This window comes from Physeter macrocephalus, chromosome 7 (assembly GCF_002837175.3).
Source record: "Physeter macrocephalus isolate SW-GA chromosome 7, ASM283717v5, whole genome shotgun sequence".
NCBI lineage: Eukaryota > Metazoa > Chordata > Mammalia > Artiodactyla > Physeteridae > Physeter > Physeter macrocephalus.
In genome coordinates this window covers 14,693,306-14,715,220 of record NC_041220.1, presented here as the reverse complement: position 1 = coordinate 14,715,220, position 21,915 = coordinate 14,693,306, and the positions used below count along the sequence as shown (strand labels likewise).

The following is a 21,915-nucleotide window of genomic DNA, read 5'->3' as shown; positions in this document are numbered from 1 at the left end:
AGATCCTCCCAGACCAGGGCACGAACCTGCATCCCCTGCATCGGCAGGCGGACTCTCAACCACTGTGCCACCAGGGAAGCCCAGGAATATGTATTTTAACAAGATTCTAGGCTGATTTCTTGAACCTTGCTCTGAAAAACCGTTCTAAAGCAACAAGGTAAAATAAATCTCTTCTTTTAACACTCTGTCTGGCCTTCAATATTTGAAGACAATTACACGTATCTCCCTTTCCATTATACCCAGACTTTTCATTCCTTATGTACTCATCTCTAAATTTTCACTCTGCCTCACTACATTCACACTCCCTAACCGATTCTGCGTCTCAGTTCACTGAGAACACGGAAGCTTTCAGGTTTGAACCCTTTTCCAGTCCTGTACTGGAAAACCACTTTAAAGGTACTTGCTCTTCTGACCATCACAACCTTAACCAAGTGAGCAGATTCATCACCATTCCATGGGGCAAACTTAGGTGCTCTTGATGTAGTAAGTCTTCATGTTGACAATGAATCTTATCATGCCTTGGACTTAATGCCCAATTTACAGGAAATACAAATAACAGAGGAATAAAGTCAATACCATCATGAAGAAACAATCAGAAAAGTCTATTTTGTCTAAAAGACTTGATCTCTTCAATAAGTTAAAATCCTTAAAAAAGAGGAGAGGAGGGGAGTGGACTATTTTAAGATCAAAAGATAGTTAAGAGTCATGACATCCAAATGCAGTAAATGTACCTTATTTGGATTCTGTTTTGAAAAACTAGCTACAAAACACATGAAATCTGAATATAAACTGGGAATTAGATGATGTAGAGAACTGTTCACTGATAATAGTTCTTGTTTTTTGGAAGTGGGATGTACAGCAAGTACTAAGGGAATAAATGTTGGGGTATCTTTAATTTACTTTAAAATACTTCAGCTAATAATAATAATTAATGAAATAATGAAACAAGGGAAAACATTAAAAACTGTTAAAGGTAGGTGGTATATATGTGTTCATTAGCTATTATTTTATTTTCTTATATGACTGAAGCTTTAAAAATAAAAGAAAAAAATCTACAAGAACAAGAATGACCATGCTGTGTTCTTTTATCCGGTCTCAGATCAACTTACTCCCTTCTGTTGAAGTCCCTTCTTAGTGCTAAGGGATTCATTCTAGCCCTTTCTACTTCCTACAGGGCCCTGCTTAACTGTCTACCATCTTCTCTCCTGAATCTTTTCTCTCCTTAAGCTCTTCCTCCCAAGCCTACAATGCATTCAAGACTGCATTTCATTCAGTGTGTCAGGGGTTCCAGGCACTGTGGACACAGCGGAGAAATAAGCAGACTCTCCTCTCCTTCACAAATTTTATAAGGCTGATTTTCTATTTCAGCGTTTCCTATATTGTTCTCAACTTACTGGTTTATATCTTCTGCCCCATCACTTTGGTGAAACTGTGCTAAGGGCAATGATACCCTCTAAAATGTCAAACATGATTTAAAAACACAAACCAGAACACCCCGAACCTTTCACTGGTTGTCTTCTCCTCTGTGTTCCCATCACTGTTGCTCTTTGAAAAGGCAGCCCTACCCTAACCCTCACCCCAGGGGTTCTGCAGCATCATTACTTCTGATTTTCCCTTGACCTCTTAGCCTGTCCTTAATCTCTGTAGAAGGCTTTCTTCCTTTTTTCACCTCCGTGAATTGCCAGTATTACCTAGGATTCCGTCTTCAGATCCTTCTTGTCTATTAATGCTTCCTGAGAGACTGCAGCAATTGCCAGAGTTTCTATCATCTATATCAGTGGTTCTCAAAAGGGGGGCAATTTTGCCCCCAGAGGACATTTGGCAATGTCTAGAGACATTTTTGATTGTCTTGACTAGAGAGGTGCTACTGGCATCTAGCCGGTAAGGATCAGGGATTCTGCTAAACATCCTACAAAGCACAGGACAGCCCTTCACAACAAAGAACTACCTGGTCCAAAACGTCAACAATGTCAAGGTTAAGAAATCCTGATAACCAAAAAGGCCCATGCATGGGTACTGACCGTAACTACGGAACGTGCACACAATGCAGCACTTTGGAGGTGTGACAAAGAATACAGATTTTTATGAGCTGACATGATTTCCAGGATATATATACTGCTAAGTTAATAAAACAGAGAATAAATGTACATATATATCTATACATACACAACACAAGACACAGTGCTATCTTCTGTGTAGGAAACAAGAAGAAAAGATACATGAAAGAGAAACAAAAGTATGACTAGAAACTAAACAAACTGGTTAGTTCTGAGGTAGGAGGAGGAAGGGGTCAGAAGAAGGGACAGAAAGTTAATACTTCTCTAAGCACACTGTACATGGAGTTTTAATTTTTGGAACTATGTTAATATTTTAAATATTTGAAAGTAAATTTTTTTTAAAGGGACAAGGGAAAAACCCTAAAAGGAATACAAACAGAAATTAATGAACTGAACTACATTTCAAGTGAATAACAAAGAAAAATTTAAATAAATAAGCCAAGTACTATAACCATATACCCTCATCTAAAGACAAAATAAAACTTATAAACAAATCTTAAACTCTTAGTGAGCTTAATGGTCAAGAAGCATGATTACAGCAATTCTGAAACTATTTTATGTACATTGAGTGATTGAACAAATTAGCAAATATAATGATATTGGTGGAAGCAGAGTTCTCACTGTCAGAGAAAGAAATACAGAGAAGAGGCAAGGAGAAGCCTTGTAGTAGTAGATTAGAATGAAATATATTATTATAAACTCATGAGTTAAAAAACAAACACAACATTCTCTTGTTCTCTTATATCCTAGCCCATTCTTGCTAAAAGGGCAATGACATAATCCCCTGCTTCACTCAATAGCAAAGAAAGGACACACCTAGTCCACAGATTTCCAAATACCATTCCTTTAAAAAGGAACCAGTGCTACTTGGAGAAATGGCTAATTCTAATTTCAGGCTTGGAGTAGGGAAAACACTAGTCTGCAACATCTTGCGCCAGAAGGGAAAGGCTCAAAAAATGACAGGAACCTCTCAAAACCAGAGTCTATGTAAAGGGACCCTCACCTGCCAAAACTGAGCAATTTCAGCATCAAAATGAGTAATAATAGTAATAGATTATAATCAGTTGAGCAAAAAAGCACCTATAATTCCATTTTTGTATTTACTGTGCTAAATAAATATATGAATAAATAAGGAGAAAAGGGAAAACTATCTATAGTAGAATAGCAAATAATGAAAGTATAAATTCTAGAATGCTAGTTAGAATACCACATTTCACAACTACCAGTGTAATAACGGATTCAGGCAAGAATCATCAATAGATGCTACAACTATTGAAGGGAAGTCTGCTAAGGAAGAGGATCCTTACCCAGTCTTAAAGTATCTCATCAGAGATTACTTAATCATTAAAAACGGGAAAATGGTTAACTTTACAGGAGAAACCTGGCAGGCTTCTGAGTGGTTAAGTTCACTTCACCAATCAGGAGACAAACTGGTTATCAGTGTTCCTCCTAACATAACACACTGAGGACGACAGAAAATCATTTTTGTAACTCCTATCACTTAACCTAAATTTAATCATGAAGAAACAACAGGGGTGCAGAAATTGAGAGACGTCCTAAAAAACCTGGCCTGTTACCTTCAAAGGCTAATTATCATGAGAATCAAAAAGGCTGAGAAACTTTCACATTAAATGAGACTAAAGACACATGAAAAACTAAACCCAATGTATGATGCTGGAAAAAACTTTACTATAAAGTACTACTCAAAATATGACCCATGGACTGACTGCTAGCCCTCGAAATCAAACTGTTTGTTATCTGTCCATGACAAGATAAGGAACTTAAAACAGAAGGAAAAACAACTACATTACTAAGCACATTGCTTAGTTCAGTTTTTTTTCTTTTTTCTTTTCATTACAAGACTTTCTTGGTGAAGGAATGAGTACATTGATTTACATTCTAGGGCACATTCCTTACTGATAAACCAGTACTCTGAGTAGCACTACTATAAAGAACATTATTGGGATAACTGGTAAAATTTAAATACGGACTATATATTAGATGATATTACTGTACAAATGTTAATCAGTATTTGTGAATTTGAAATGCTACTTTTGGAGGGAAGTCCCTGGAGGTCCAGTGGTTAGGACTCAGAGCTTTCACTCATGGGGCCCAGCTTCGACCCCTGGTCGGGGAACTAAGATCCTGCAAGCCACGAGGTTTGGCCAAAAATAAATAAATAAAAATAAAATTTAAAAAAAGAAAGAAAGAAAGAAATGCTACTCTTGTTATGTAAGAGAATGACCTTGTTCTTAGGAGATAAACGTGAAATTATTAGAGGCAAAGGTTTCAGTGATAATTCTTATTATTATTTTATGAAGAAGGTGACAAGCAAATGCGGGGAAATGTTAACAATGGGTGAATCTTAAGTCTTTTTAAATGGATGTGGAAATGGATTATTCTTGCAACTTTTCCGTAAGTTTAAATTTTTTTCAAAATAAAAAGTAAAATTTGGAGAGCTAATATATCAATTTTCCTCAGGATTTACCACACAGGATCATCACTATTTTTTATTTCAGAGTGAAGTTCAGGATAAAGGCATGTTCATCAGGGCTTATACACACAAAGAAGTTCATTTTAAGAGGAAACCCTCATCTTGGGAGTGGACAGTGTTCACCTCTTGCACCTCTGCCACACTTTCTTCACTTAGCTTCTGATCACACAACCTTCTGACTTTTTTCTTACCTCAACGACTGCTCCTTCTTAAGAGTCTTCTGTAAGCTTCTTCTCATCTCCTGTTCCTAAAATCCTGAGTTCGCCTGGCCTAAGTCCTTCAACTAAGAGATCTTCTGCTTTCCAGCTATACTAGTGTCTCTTACTGATTTCATCTAATCATGTACCTCTTAATATCAAGTATCCTGACAGCTCGTAAATTGAGATGTGGAACCTTGACCTCTCTCCAGAACCCAAACGTCACAAACCCAACTGCCTACCTGACATGGCCACTTCAGATGCCTAAGAGTCTCCTCAACCACAGCACGTCTGAGACTGAGCTGCTGATCTTTCCTTCAAAAGGCTCCCCCACTGCACCCAAGGCAGCATTCCTCATCCCAGTTAGTGTTGACGCCATCCTTCCAATTGCTCAGGTCAAATATCTGAGGGTCATCCCTGACTCCCTTCTCTCCCATTCCATTTGAAATCCATCAATAAATCCTCTCTGCTCTACCTTCAGAGTATATTTAGAATCTAACCACTTATTATTCACTCCCATAGCTACTAGCATGGTTTAAGCTTCCACCATCTTTTGCCTTGGTTATTACAACAGTATTCATGCTTCTACTATGACTCCCCTACAGCCTTAAAAACTTTTAAACATATAGATCAGATCATTTTACTCCTCTGCTCAGTATGTTCCTTTAGCTTCCCATCTCGTTCAGAATAAACACCAAACAGCCTGTGGGCTTAACATGATAAAGCTCTTTGCCTATCCCACTCCCCACCTTCTGACCTCAGATCCTTCACTTCGCATCATTAGCCACCACTACCCCCCCCTGCCCCCGCCCACTTTCCTCAAAACCAACAGGCAAAATACTACTTCAGGGTCATTAAATAGGCTACTCCCAATGTCCCTCCCACCATATCCACATGGCTCCCTTTCTCAGCTCCTTCATGTCTTTGCTCAAGCATCAACTTCTTAATGAAGGCTTTTCCAACCATGCGCTTTAAAAACCATGCCCTTACCCCGGCCCCAAACCCTGTATTTCCCTTCCCGTTTGCCCATCCTATGTATTATTTGACATACTGCAGTTTTAATTTATTTACTGTTTTTCTATCTAACATACAAAGCTCCACGCTAGCTCAATGAATGTGTCCCAAAAATGTTAAAATGATTTGACTCTAGGATTCAAGAACAAATCAGAAAACAGTTACAGGTGACTGAAGGTACTTGTGAAAATAATTTCTCTATCTATGGAGAATGAGAAACTGAAATATTTGCTCTCACTGAACTTTTTATTGAAAATCAGAACCATGGGAGTTCCCTGGTGGTCCAGTACTTAGGACTTGGTGCTTTTACTGCTGTGGCCTGGGTTCAATCCCTGGTTGGGGAACCAAGATCCCACAGTGCATGGCCCAGCCGGAAAAAAAAAAAAAAAAAAATCAGTTATCCAGAGTCTCTCTCTCTCTCACACACACACACACACACACGCACGCACGCACATCTCTCTACATCTCTTAAGTTAGGGAAAAATGATGAAGATGCAGTCAGGAAAAGGCAAAAAAGGGGGGAAGTCATCAAAAATTTTCAGTTTAAGTAACTTTTTCTCAAAAAAGTCTTATACATGCAAATATAATGAATCTATTAAGTTGCTTACACTATAATCACTGTGTCTTTGCTGAATTTTTTCTCTTGAGCTGTGCTGGAGCAATCTGGGGAAACATCTTCACTATCTGAAGACAAATCAATATACTGAATTCCTCTTTGATTCTTGAAATATGATACACTTGCTTTTCTTTCATTTTCTGGGGTTTCTGGAACACTAGAATCTTCTGCAAAAGAGAAAAAGCAGAAAGGGATTTGAATAACTTGAAAATAAAGCAAATTTGTTTTTGATAATTACAAATCATGTGCTAAAAATCTTTAGCTTCATTCACTGTTTCCATCCTAAAACCAAAAATTCCTCCCAAGTTTTAAAGAAAAAATTAATAGTCAACCAGGGCTGGCATTAAATGATTTTCCAATTCACAGGTTACTTACTAGCAAGAACTTAGTGGACACTGCAAAACAGGTTTGTATTTTATATTTTAACCCTTTTCTCTCTGTGCTTTTGCTTCTAGTACCCAGTTCTTGCCTAAGAGAACACGGACACTCGAGCCCAAACAACTTGAATTTCAATCCCATCTCTCAGCTAAGTTACTTAATCTCTCTAAGTCTCTGCATCCTCAGATGTAAAATAGAGATGCCAATAATCACAGGGCTAATGTGCACATAAAATCAGAAGATGTGTATTAAGCACTTAGTTCAGTAATTGGCACACAGCCAGTATTCAACAAACATTAGCTCTTACACAAATGTTGGTGTTATGGACAAAATTATGTCCCCTCCAAAACTCCTATGTTGAAGTTCCAACCTCCAGTACCTCAGAATGTAATGTATTTGGAGATAGGTCCTTCATAGAGGTGACTAACTTAAAGTGAGGCAGTTAGGTTAGTGACCTAATCCAAAAGGACCGATGTCCTTATAAGAGACACCAAGGATGCGTGTGCATAGAGGAAAGGTGATGTGGGCACACAGCGAGAAGGCGGCCACCTGCAGCCCAAGGAGAAAGGCCTTACAAGAAACTGAACCAGCCAACACTTTCATCTTGGACTTCTAACTTCCAGATATGGGAGAAAATAAACGTCTGCTTGGTTAAGCCACCCAGCCTGTGGTATTTTGTTACGGCAGCCCTCACAAACTAATGAAGTTGGCATCACCCGTCTATGCAGAACAAAGGAGTATAGCATTCTACTGAGGTCTCCTCTCTTCAAAGGGCTGAGTTCCAAAATTATTCTCCGTTATACACTTGAGGAGAGATCAGATTTAAGAAATTCCTATTAAAGTAAAAGTAGTCAGTGTCTTGGTTTAGTGAATACCATCACCCCTCAGTATCTGTGAAGTTTGGGGGGACTGGTTCCAGGACTTCCCTGCCCCCCACACCAAAACTGGGGGATGCTCAAGTCCCCCCTAAAACTCTTGGCCTCACCCCCCATTAACTGTCATGAAATGATAGCCATCATTATCATAAGGCTCCTGAGTCATATTTGTAAATAACATTACCCAAGGTCTATACAACCAATTGCCTGGAGTGAACTAAAAAATACTTTACTTCCTGCAATGAAGTCCTAGCAACATTACTGAAAAGCGAATCACAAAATTGTTCCAAAGGAACAATTTTATAAATGTTGAGTGTTCCTTGGGTGAAAAACTCTGCTCTGGAACAAATCACAGCTATGTTAACTGTCATATGTATGAAGACATTTACAAGTTCTGATAATTATGTAAAGTAATAAAATTACAGTCCAATTCCTGTAAAATAAGTATAAAGGTACTAGGGACACTGCTTTTACATAGTATTCCTGATATGTCACAAATCACTAAGAATTTAGATCTTTACTTTATCAAAAATTTGACTTAAACTTAATGCATATCATTTTAACAGTTTAACAAAAGCGTCCTACTTTCTTATACTTGAAAAGGGCTTTCGCAAAACGATTTGGATTGTCCACTTTTCTTTAAAAAGCTTCTTTACTCAGGGACTTCCCTGGTGGCACAGTGGTTAAGAATCCGCCTGCCAATGCAGGGGACATGGGTTCGATCCCTGGTCCGGGAAGATCCTACATGTTGCGGAGCAACTAAACCTGTGCTCCACAACTACTGAGCCTGCACTCTAGAGCCCGCGTGCCGCAACTACTGAGCCTGCATGCCGCAACTACTGAGCCCGTGTGCTGCAACTACTGAAGCCCAGGCGCCCTAGAGCCTGTGCTCCACAACTAGAGAGGCCACTGCAATGAGAAGCCCACGCACTGCAGTGAAGAGTAGATCCCGCTCGCCGCAACTAGAGAAAGCCCACGCACAGCAACGAAGACCCAACACAGCCAAAAAAAAAAAAAAAAAAGCTTTTCAAACTGGCCATTTAAATGTATTGCTGCATGGGGGGGGATGTCTAAAAAGTCTATTAATGAGAACTAGGAGAACTAGAGTTTCTTCAACTTGATTATATATTCATCTTATTAAAAACTTCTGCTTCATCAAGAACATTCTTAAGTGAAACTGGTATTTAAAAATTTTAAGGATACAATGACAGTTTAGAACAGTTTGGAATCTCGGCCTTGATTCATGTCACGGCACTAGCAGTTTTACCTACCATTGCTTTTGCACCATCAGTGCAAATACCAACATAGTGAAAAAGGCAAGTGATGTCTTAATATTATTATGAAATAGTTTTGACCTTATGGACACCCTTTTGGGTCTTAGGGACCTCAAAGGTTCACAGACCACACTTTGAGGACTAAAGGGAAACAGTAAGAGCTTATTTATATAAAATATCAATTTTCCAATATAGTCAATAATCTGGAATTAGAATCGTGCTGAAATGCTTAGATTTGTTTGTTTGGACTATTTTTGGAAGTAAACAGCAGCAAAAGTATCGAATAGCCAATGGTCAAAAAGATATTCCTGATGCAATGATGCTTTCTGACACAAAGCAAACAAGCACTTTTAAGCAGCACCACAAAGGAGACAGGAAGGAAGCAAAAAAGAAAAACATAGAAATGAAGGAAAGAACAGTGACAAGTAGAAACAATTATAAAGACATGGGCTACTACATGATTCTGACTTTGCTGAATGCCTTCTGTATTGAAGGCACTGTGCCAGGATGTGGGGGGTACTGAAGGAAAAAAAAGGCCAGTCACAGTTCCACTTGCCCTAAAGAAACTAATAATAGAAGCCAAGTAGCCATGTACATAAGTAGCAATGTTGTGAGTCGTAATTTGTGCCATGCGAGAGGAATAAACAAAACGCTAAAGGAACATGAGGGAAAACAGCTAACCTTTCAAATAAAAACAATAAAAAATCCTGTTTTAGAGACAGAAGATGATATTTTCTCCACCAAAGGCAATGGGAACCTACATCATTACCATATGCAAGAAGATTCCAAGGTTCCAGGGGGTAATTCCAAATGAAATTCCCCATTAGTGGTATGCATGAGAAGACAATTTTATATCCCAAATTTTTCCAGTATACTTTTACCCATTCTCATATCTAAGTCTACCATGAAACAAAATGAGGATTTAAACCTGCCACTGATTCTACCTTTCTAAGCGGTCCAAGATCAAGAACCACTCAAAAAACAAACAAAAAAATCACTACTGGGAGATTATGAAAGGTCATCCATAAATAAAGATGATCTCCCAAAGCAGAATGAAAACACTTAAACCTTTATATCTGGGACTTCCCTGGTGGCAGAGTGGTTAAGACTCTGCGCTCCCAATGCAGGGGGCCCGGGTTCGATCCCTGCTCAAGGAACTAGCTCCCACATGCTTGCCACAACTAGGAGTTCACATTCCACAACTAAGGACCCCACGAGCCGCAACTAAGGAGCCTGCCTGCTGCAACTAAGGAGCTGGCGAAACACAACTAAGGAGACTGCAAGCCGCAACTGAGAGACCCGGTGCAACCAAAGAAAGAAAGAAAGACACCTAGTTCTCAAAAAAAAAAAAAACCCACAAAAAACCTTTGTAACTGTCCTGCAGACTTATGTAAGTGTGCCATTTCTGATATTCTAATTGTATATTGCTCTATATGGTTCAATTCTCTAACATGGCAACTGACTTTCAAGGCAGTTCTTTTGAATACCTAGTAAAGCACATCATATATTTGCCTCTTTGAAAGGTTAATTACCAAAATAATAGATTATAAAATCTTGACTGTTTTAATTTGAATGCCATAGTAGATAGGGAAAGACCTTTAGCATCTCAGATAAGTCAAACTACCTCTGATGAAAGCTCTTGAAAAAGACAAAGTATACACTGAATACAAGATTGAAGGGTAGTTTCTAATACACTACTCTAAGATAAAATGAGAAAGAAGAAACATTTCAGGTTTAGGCCAAAAGAAAAGATAAAGATAAAAAGAAAAAATGTAAAGGAAAGAAAGTCATGCTATTAATAATGGACAATGTCAAAGTGTTAAACCTGAAAGGTACTTTCTAATAACAGAATTTATATCTACAATAAAAATATAACTGACTTATGTACAACTGCAATGCAGGATACATAAAGCAGAAAGTCAATAGAGACAAATATGAGGCTTTAACTCTCTTGTCTTATGATTATGACCCTAAACACATCGATTGCTAGACAGACATATATAACTGAAACAAAGGTCTCAGAGGCTTTATTGTAAGTGATACTTTGATAATTTTCTATTTATTCTACTCCATTATATGCATTTAGTCAGGATACAAGAAACTGGCTTTATGACTTGTTTGTGATCCAGTTTGAAAAAAATGATATAAATAATAAAACATTATTATTTGACATATAATTAAATCTACAGCTAGATTATGTCTCTTTTCAAGTACACTTAGAAATTTTACAGAAATTGTGTAGTAGGCCAAAAACAGTATCTCAGTAAATTCATCAAAGAAGAAATACTACAGACCACATTCTCCTGTCACAAAAAGTGAAATTGGAAGTAAATGTTAGTAAGAACATTGAAGCAAAATTTCAGTCACTTGGAAATTAAAAAAACAAAAGAAAAAACAAAGAAACCACTTCTTTAAACTTTCAGGTTAAACTTCCAACATTGTATGGAAGAAAAAAACAACAAAAACATATCAAACTCTACAATACAGGCATACCTTTTTTTACTGCACTTTGCAGATATTGTGCGTTTTACAAACTGAAGGTTGGTGGCAACCCTGTGTTGAGCAAGCTTACTGACACCATTTTGGTAGTAATTCTTGCAATGTTTCAAACTTTTTCATTATTGTGATATTTGCTATGGTGATCTGTGGTCAATGATCTTTGATGTTACTACTGTAATTGCTTTGGGTGCCCAAACAGCGCCCATATAAGATGGCAAACTTAACTGATAAATGTTATGTGTGTTTTGACTGCTCCACCAACCTGCCACTTCCTTCATCACTCTCCCTCTCTTCCAGCCTCCCTAGTCTTTTTTTTTTTTTTTTTTTTTACTTGGCTGCGCTGGGTCTTGGTTGTGGCATGCAGGATCTTCCTTGTGGCATGCGGGATCTTTAGTTGCAGCATGAGGAATCTTTAGTTGCGGCATGCGGGATCTAGTTCCCTGATCAGGGATCAAGCCTGGGTCCCCTGCATTGGGAGAGTGGAGTCTTAACCACTGGACCACCAGGGAAGTCCCCAGCGTCCCTATTCCTTAAGACACAACAATAAATTAGGCCAATTAATAACCGTCCAATGGCCTCTAAGTATTCAAGTGAAAGGAAAAGTTGCACATCCCTTTCAAAAGCTAAAAATGATTAAGGTTAGTAAGAAGGCATGTCGCAAGCCAAGACAGGCCAAAAGCTAGGCCTCTTGCACCAGTTAGCCAAGTTGTGAATGCAAAGGAAAAGCTGTTGAAGGAAAGTAAAAGTTCTACTCCAGTGAACACACAAATAAGAAGCCAAACAGCCTTTTGCTTATATGGAGAAAGTTTTAGTGGCCTGGATAAAAGATTAAACCAGCCACAGCATTCCCTTAAGCCAAAGCCTAATCCAGAGCAAGGCCCCAACTCTTACATTCTAGGAAGGCTGAGAGAGGTGAGGAAGCTGCAGAAAAAAAGTTTGAAGCTAGCAGAGGTTGGTTCATAACATTGAAGAAGCTGTCTCCATAACATAAAAGTGCATGATGAAGCAGCAAGTGTTGATGTAGAGGCTGCAGCAAGATATCCAGAAGATCTAAGATAATTAATGAAGGTGGCTACACTAAAGAAGAGGTTTTCAATGTAAACCAAACAGCCTTCTAATAGAAGAAGATGCCATCTAGGACTTCCATAGCTAGAGAGGAGAAGTCAATGCCTGGCTTAAAGGACAAGTAGACTCTCCTGTTAAGGGCTAATGAGCTGGTGACTTTAAGTTGAAGCCAGTGCTAATTTACCATTCTGAAAATCCTAGGGCTCTTAAGAATTACGCTAAATCTACTCTGCCTGTGCTCTATAAATGGAAAAAAGTCTGGATGACAGCACATCTGTTTATAACACCAAATACTGAATATATTAAACCCACTGTTGAGACCTACTGCTCAGAAAAAGATTCCTTTCAAAATATAACTGCTCATTGACAATGCACCCGGTCACTTAAGAGCTCTGATAGAGATGTACGAGATTAATGTTTTCATGCCTGCTAACACAACATCCATTCTGCAGCCCATGGATCAAGGACTTTTGACTTAAAAGTCCTACTATTTAAGAAATATTTTCCATAAGGCTACAGCTGCCATCAATAGCAATTTCTCTGATGGATCTGGGCAAAGTCAATTGAAAACCTTTTGGAAAGGAGTCACCATTCTAGATGCCATTAAGAACAGTTGCGATTCATGAGAAGAGGTCAAAATATCAACATAACAGGAGGTTGGAAGAAGTTGATTCCAACCCTCATGGATGACTTCAAGACTTCAGTGGAAGAATGAACTGCAGATATGGTAGAAACAACAGAGAACTAGAATTAGAGGTGGTGCCTTGGGACTTCCCTGGCAGTCCAGTGGTTAAGACTGAGCTTCTACTGCGGGGGGTTCAGGTTTGATCCCTGGTCGGGGAAATAATATCCCGATACTGCATGCAGAGCAGCCCCCCAAAAAAAGAAAGAAAGAAAAAAAATTCAGGAGAAGTGGCCCCTGAAGATGTGACTGAATTGCTGCAATCTCATGATAGAACTTTAATGGAGAAGTTGCTTCTTATGGATGAACAAAGGAAGGAGTTTCTTGAGATGAAATCTACTCCTGGTGAACATGCTGTGAAGACTGTTGACATAACAACAAAGGATTTAGAATACTACACAAACTTAGTTGATAAAGCAGTGCAGTGACAGGGTTTGGAAGGATGGACTCCAATTTTGAAAGCAGTTCTGCTCTAGGTAAAATGTTATCAAACAGCACTGCACGCTATAGAGAAATCATTTGTGAAAGAATCAACTGATGCGGCAAACGTCACTGTGGTCCTATTTTAAGAAGCTGCCATGGCCACCCCGGGGCTCAGCAACCACCACCCTGAGCAGTCAGCAGCCCCTAACATCGAGGCAAGACCCTCCCCCAGCAAAGACATTACAACTCACCAAAGGCTCAGACGATGGTTAAAAGTTTTTAGCAATGAAGTGCTTCTTAATTAAGGTACATACATTGTTTATTTTTAAGACAATGCTACAGCACACTTAAAAGACTACAGTACAGTATAACTTTTATATGCACTGGGAAACCAAAAACTTCATGTGACTTGCTTTACTGCGATACTCACTTTATTGCGGTGGTCTGGAACCAAACCTGCAATATCTCTGAGGTACGCCTATAATGATGACATTTCAAATATAAGAAAAAGGATTCGTCAATAAATGGTTCTGGGATAAGTGACTAGTAAATGATAAATAATGAACAAAGGAGAAAACGCTATCACCTTTTCTTTAGCCCTTATAACAAACTCCAGATGAAAGTTAAGGTTTAAAAAAATTATAAAAAACAACTCATATCCATTAGCTTGGCTACAAAAAAACACCCCCAAAAACAAAACAAATAAACAGAAAATAACAAGTGTTGGCAAGGATGTGGAGAGAAACTGGACCCCTTGTGCACTGTTAGTGGGAATGTAAAATGGTACAGCTACTGTGGAAAATATATGGTGGTTTCCTGTATGATCTAGCAATTCCATTTCTGGGTGTATACCCAAAAGAACTGAAAGCAGGGTCTGGAAGAGATATTTGTATACTCATTTTCACAGCAGCATTATTCACAATAACCCCAAAGTGAAAGCAACCCAAGTGTCATCCACAAATGAATAATAAAGAAAATGTAGGTATACACACAATGAAATATTCTTCAGCCTTAAAAAGTGAGGAAATTCTGATACATGTTACCATGTGGATGAATCTTGAAGACATTAGGGAAAGTGAAATAAGGCAGTAACAAAAGACAACTCCTGTATGATTCCACTTTTATAATGTACCTAGAGTAGTCAAGTACATAGAGACAGAAGATATAAGGGTGATTGCTGGGGGTAAGAAGGAATTGTTTACGGGGTAAAGAGTTTCAGTTTTGCAAGATGAAAAGAGTTCCAAAGATTGGGTGTACAACAATGTGAATGTACTTTACCCGACCTGTACGCTTAAAACTAGTTATTGCATATTTTATGTATGCACATTTTCCTACAATTAAGAAAATTAACACACATGTGATAGAAGAAAATATGGATGAATATATTTATAATGTGGTGGTAGGGAATGGCTTTCTTTTACCAAATCTTTTACCAGGTCTGATCAGGACCTAAAACCCATAAGCCTTGAAAAAGATGAACGAACTGACCATATAAAAATGTAAAACTTCTCTGTCACAAATAACAAACATAATTAAAAGAATAAAATAAAAAAACTTATAAATCATTTATTAGAAAAAGAAAAAGGAACACAGAAAAAGTTCAAATTGCTAATAACATTTATGAAAACATACTTAACCTTAAAAATAAATAATAAAAATAATGCAATTTAATTGCTTATTAGCCCTTTAAAGATTAAAAATGTTTGCAATATTTTAGCCTGGTACGAAAAAGCAGACATCTGAAAACCAAGCTGTAGTGTGGTGCAAATTGGTTAAACCTCTGTGTAGGGTGATTTGGCAATTACTAAAATACTACTTATATTCCCTCTAATTTGACAATTCCATTTCCCAGAATTCTTCCACAGACTGTACAGAGGCAAAAATATCTATTCAAAAGGATGGTCACTACAGCATTCTTTTAACAACAAAAAGAAGAAATAAACCAAAACAACCAATGTCTATAAACAGGAAACTACATGAATTATAATACATCTGTGTATAATAAGATACACTGTGGTCACTAAAAAAAATTGAAGTACAGCATGTTTTATATGAACTGACATGGAGAGTATAAAAAATCTACTTTTTAGTTAATAGTGAGTTGCATTACAATATGTATGTACATAATACTATTTTATCTAAAAAAAAAGCTATAATATATACAGACAGGAAAAAATGCAAAAGAATAAATACCAACACTAAACGAGGATTACAGAAGAGTCTCTCTTCATTACACACTGTTGTAATCATTTAATTTTTTCATATAACATTTTAGTTTAAAGAAAATAGCCAAGCATGGAAAGTAAAAAGGTAGAGAAGGAAAACACAAACAAAAAATGTACATTTAAAATGTACTTAAGACATTTAGACTCACTGTACTTTCTATTAGAACAACTGAGCACTAACCCTTTTACCAATTACTGCTTTTCAAATAACACTAATAGACATTACCAAACCAAAATTTCTATCCAAAGATATAATGATGATTCACAACTTGGCCACACACACTTAAAAGGGACTGAGGAATACCTGATGGTTACAGATCATAAGGCTAAAATGGTATATTCAGCTTCATCATTCAAAGGATCTTACCCATTTTACTGCTTGCAAGGACTTCAGAGAACATCTAGACAGAGGAAGTGAAGTCCAAAAACGATAATGTCTTAAGATCATACCATCCGTAAGTGGCAGAGCATTGCTCTCTGGAAATCTTTTTTGATAACAGGTATAATTAAACATTTTTTCTGTCACTTATTAACAATGGTTACTTTCTACATGACAACCACATCTAAAGAGCAACCGCTTTAGAAGACTGAATATATCTTATCAAGAAAAGAAATTCTTCAAGCATATACTGAAACTTTCCTCCAACCCAACCTCATAATAACCTATGAACCCATCAATTTTTCTCTTTCACTCCCCTTCCCCTGGATAAAATGTGTCTTTACTCCAAGTTAAACAGTCCAGCTAAGTGTGCACTCCCATCCCCTTGATGCCTTTCTTCACGTACCTCCCCTCCCTCATCCTTTTCCTCTCCCCTAGCTTCTTCCCCTTGGATGCTCAATTTTCAACGTTCCTCAAACATCTTTTCTTGACATTGCTTCCCCATCCAGCTGTTTCTCTTTCCTGTCTTGGAAGAGTAGTCTTCACTTCCTCAGCTTTCTACTGAAACTGCTAAAGGTCAACAGGAACTTTAATTTCCAAGGAAAGTGGTCTCTGATCAGATCCAACTTGACCTCTCTGCAACATTTGATACTGTTCACTATACACCACCCTGGAAACTCTCCTATCTTTAACTTCCAGGGCATTATCATTTTCTATGACTGTTCTAGTCATCCTTTATACCTTTCACTGGTTTCCCTTCCTCTGTCCATCATTAAATATTGATGCTTCTTACTATACATCTTGCTTAGGACATTTTTTGGTAACTACCACAAGGATGACTCCAACGTTGATTTCTCAGATTCTGACCACTCTCTGAGCTCCAAACTCCAATGTTCAACCCTCTACTAGAGCCTGCTACTGAAACGTAAGAGGTAACTCAAATCCCACAGGCTTTGCTATCTTCCTCCTAATCCTGCTGCCTCATTCAGCTGATAGTGCCAATCATTCAGCCGCCCAACAAGGAACACTTGAGTTACCTTTAAATCCTCCACATTTAACTGATCATCAAATACCATCAAATAAATATCACATAAAACTTCCCTAAACTGCCTCCTTTGTCATCCCTGCTGTCATTTCCCTACATTTATGGCAACATCTTCATTAATGTTTTTCCCATACTGAAATGCTCCATATTGTGTACCAAATAAAGTCCATCCTCCCTGGCAGAGCAGATATAGGCCTCTCCCAACCCAGCACTTTTTGTTTCTAAATCTTTTCAGCTTCATCTATACTGCCCTACACCTCCTCTTCCCAAGATAACCTCACCTATTCCATTTACACACCACACTCCAAGGCAACATATATTTCCATCCCTAGTTCACTGAATAAGCAATGAGTCATTGCTTAGGGTCCACTCAAAGTCATCTCTCTATGACTTTTCCTGATCCTCTACAGAAAGAAGGGAGAATTTAATCATTGTGAATTAGACTGTGGTTCTACACTGCTTAATATCTTCCCTTATTATGAGTTACCACATTGTGCTATTTTAACTACATTTATTTACATGTCCTTTCTTCTTGGTGTTCCTTGAGGATCATGCTTAGCTCAACTTTTTATTCTTTACGCATAAAACAGTAGGTTCTCTCCTCTCACACTCATTTGTCATTGCTTTATTCTCTCCAAACCTGCTATGCTCCCGGAAAAGTCAAATAAAAAAAGAGAAATAAAGTGTAAGTAATAACCATTGATAATTCTGGGCATTGTGAGAGTAAAATAAACCTAGGCAGGGGGAGGTGACCACAGGTTAAGTGTATGCCCTCATATCCAAAGGCTGATTAAGGGAGCCTGGCCTATATCAAAAGTAGTTTCAAGTATCCATGGCTAAAGAATGACTGATGGCTACGGCACTGTTTCAAGATCATAAAGAGGAGGAGGAATATTTTTAAAATGTGTACAAAGGACTAATACCACCTAAGCATCATCCAAAACTCCTTCTTTCAACACATATTTACTGAGGGCCTACTATACACCAGTCACTGTTCTGAGCAATGGGGATGGATGGATGAACAAGGTCTTTGCTCTTACAGATCTCATATTCTAACAAGGGAGACATGTATATATAATGCAATGTACATAGAAAAATACAGTACAGTAAAAGGGGGGAGGGGGGTGGTTGCTACTTCAGAGAGAGTGGTCAAGAAAAGACCTTCTAAAAAAGGGTAACACTTCACTAGGCCCTAATGGAACAAAGCAGAGTCACAAGCAGATATCAACGGAAAGCGTCCTGGAGGCAGATGGAAGAGCAAATGGGAAAAAGGAACGACTGAATGGGGTTTGGCTTATTCAAGGAACAGTGTATCTGTGGCACAGTAACTGAAGGAGAGGGGTAGGAAATTAAACCCTAACTCATATTAGGTAAAATAATAGAATTAACTGAAAAAGAGTGATTACAGGTAATTTTAACCATATACAATTTCTGTCTCATAAGCTGACTTAGACCCTAAAACTATATTAAATAAACAAATATAGCAGCATCCCACAAAATAACAGAATAAGTTACTAATTGATGATAAAGAAAGTAAGGTCAATATTCATATCCCACTGACAATTTCCCAATGTCCATATCCAGTCTGATCTTAAATCCAACTTCAGTGTCTTGACCTCCGCACAGGCCCAATGCACAATTCAGCATCTCCCTCCCCCATGCTAAGTTAAGCTGCATTTGGTCTACTGCTAAATTGAGGGCAGGACCTTTGATTCTCATTTGAATTTTTAAACGCATGCCCAACGTCTTAGAGTGGGTACTTCATACCTATTCTAATGCACAGAACTACCTTTTTTCCCTCAATTACTTAAACTAAAATTCTTAACGTGCATTTTTATCTCACTCTTACACAACGACCTAATTGTAAAATCTTGCCCTTTCTTACTGTGATCTCTCATACCTCGTTCTTCTCTATCTGTAATGCCATCATTAAGTCTGGACTCTGAGAGCTTCCTAAATGATTTCTCTCTCTTTAAACTCTACCCTTTAACAATACATAGTACTCATGACTGCTAGACTGATTGTTTTTACAAAACAAGATTCTTTCATCATTTTGCCCTTCTATTCTTGCATGGATCTACAATGTAAAGTCTCAACTTTGCCTTAGTTTTTAAGATTCTCAAAAATCCACATGATCAATTACAATAATCTTTTCCAAAAGCAAAGCTCTCTATTCCTAGTAGGATGAACCCTCACCATTCCTGAAAAAAACTTGACTTCCATATTTCCCAGTGTCGTCAAGACTGGCCATATGATTTCTAAAGACAATCTCAATTTTAAGAGTAATTTATGTATGAAAAGTCCCAATAAAGAAAGATGGAGTGAAGTCTCCTTAGGAAAAAAAGAGGAAAGCAGAAAAACACCTTCTGATTAGAAAAAGCAATTAAAATGTTCACATTACTAATATTGATAAATAACTAAAACATTTCATTGAATTCCAGTTTACAAAGTGCTTTTATTTTAGAGGTGAAAAAATTGTGGATCTCAGATAATATAAGTGACTCGTCCAATGTCCCATTTAACTAAAGTGAAGAAGCAGAGGCTTCCAAGGACTCAAAATCCCATGCCTACACCCTGGCTTTCCCTGCCCTCTCTAACTACATAAGAAACAGATTAAAATATTTACTGTTAAAATATTAAAGTACCTGGATGTTTAGACATTAACCACAGCACGTTATGCAAACCAAATATCTGTTCAAAGAATGCACACAGGGATGTCACTCCAGTGCGTAAATCCTCCAGTGGTTTGAAATCAGGTAAGCTCAAAACTCTTCAGAGAAACAAAGCCTTTCAAAATTTGACTTCTAATTACCACTTAACCTAACCTACCAAATTGTTCCACCATGCTCCAATTACACCAAAGTATTTAAAAATATTATTCTAATGATAACTTGTAGGGACTCTGCCCTCACTGCTACATTTAAGTAGAAGAGTAGCAAACAAAATGGGGATATCAAAGGTGAAGACATATATTACCAATTTTGAAATTTAAAAGCTGCTTGTGAAATACTGAGTTTTGCACTAAAAAAAGGTATTACTGAATATTAGACTGCTTAGATTTGAGCTCTGGTTCTACAAACTTGCTAACAATTTAACCTCCCTGGGGCTCATTTCTGCAAAATGTGGATAATAATATCTTATAAGCTTGTTGTACCAATTAAATGAGAGGATATGAAGCACTCACCGCTATGCCTAAAACACAGTAAAAGATCAAATATATTCTAATCGTTAACTGTTCGAAGAACATAGATTAAGATGGGAATGCTAATTTTTGGCTCCTTCTCAAATCCTACTGTCCGTAACAATTAGCTGAAGAGGTTAAAAATGGTTCATTCACCACGAAGAATACCAATTATTCATTTGCACTTTGAAGAGCTCCAGGAAGTCAGTGGTTGGCAAAATCTGAACGTGATTTGCTCTTCATTTGCTCATAGAGGTTGTGTTCAGGCACCTTGAAAAAAGTCTAACTCACAGCAGGTGATCAATATTTTTTGGAGAAATACTGGAATGAATGTAAATGTCTGGCAATAACATCCTCAAAAGTCTATCATAGGACTGACTCACCTAGTTCTTCCTCCCTTAGCTACCACTCTGACCTAAATTCTGATTTTAGCTTCCATCATTGGGCCATAATCTAAGAACTCCCATAAAAGCAGAGCAACTATGGAAGGATAATCAGCTGGAGGTACATGGTGCCTCTGGCAGTCCCAAAGCTGTATGTAAAAGGGCATGGTGAAGGACAATGCATCAGTATGTATGACATCAAGCACAAAAATTAGAAGCTCTTCTGCCTTTCTTCTTAAAAAACAAAAAAGAAACCCTCAAAAAACAAACGAAAAAACCTCTCTATCTCTTGATGCTACATCAATTTGCAACACTGTAACTCACCTGTTTTTTCAGTTATATCTGAATCAGGGGTGCCTGCCCTGCTAACTTCCCCTTCAGCATTCTCCTCTTCAGCACTAAGAGAAATTGGTGAAGAAGGGCCAGGCTGGGAGGGTTGAGGGGTTGCTTCGGGCGCTTCCTCAATCTTACTCCTTTTCTCAAAGCGAAAACGGTCCAGGTTGAAAAGATTCATATTGGTAGAAACCACCACCCGTGGGGATGGGAGCTTTAAATGAACTATCTGCAGGGAGAAAATAAAAAGAGAAAAAGAGGCCATGAAATCAATATAAAATACAAAGCCACAGCAGTTCATTCCGAAGGCAATTAAGAGCCCGCAAACATGCCAGTGGCTCAGGATGACTATTATGGCTGCGCCTCATTGTTAGGCCACAACAATCAGGTGGACAGTGGAATCCTTTTAAAATTTTCCATTGCTCTTTTCACTCCCCTTCGTTTCCCAGCCCCCCTACCCCGCCCCTCCTTCTTCGAACCACACGCTGACCCTCGTGCAACCTCCTCTTACCCCAGCACGCGCAGGCACGTTCCCCACGCTAACCCCCTGCGGGCGGCGCGCCCGCCCACAGTGAGAGGCTCCCTGCACTACGATGCTCCCTGCCTCGAAAAAGGAGGTGCCAGGGCCCGTGCCTCGACACTGCGGGGACACAAAGGGGCCAAAGGAGGGGAGCGGCGGAGGCCGTGCTGGCGGGCACCCGCCCGGAAGTTGACGCGGCGCGATCCCAGCTGAGAGGAAGCTGATAGGATCAAGAAAACACAGGGAAGGTTCAGATGTGGGGAGTGTGCTGCGGC

The 21,915-nt window shown here is 38.4% G+C and overlaps 1 protein-coding gene across 4 annotated transcripts in view; it reads right to left on the bottom strand.

Moving 5' to 3' along the window:
* The window catches only part of SMARCAD1 (SNF2 related chromatin remodeling ATPase with DExD box 1), a 70,312-nt gene that overhangs the window by 48,258 nt on the left and 139 nt on the right, over nt 1-21,915 (bottom strand). For 2 of the 4 annotated variants that reach the window (XM_007100247.4, XM_007100248.4), the window contains exons 1-3: nt 21,632-21,890; nt 21,112-21,349; nt 6,371-6,545 (exon numbers count right to left, since the gene is read on the bottom strand). In XM_007100247.4, coding sequence (XP_007100309.1) covers nt 6,371-6,545; nt 21,112-21,301 — 365 coding nt within the window. In that variant the 5' untranslated portion in view covers nt 21,302-21,349; nt 21,632-21,890. Of the gene's footprint in view, nt 1-6,370; nt 6,546-21,111; nt 21,350-21,631; nt 21,891-21,915 lie in introns of those variants that run through there. The other 2 variants (XM_007100245.4, XM_007100246.4) reach the window with 1 other exon arrangement.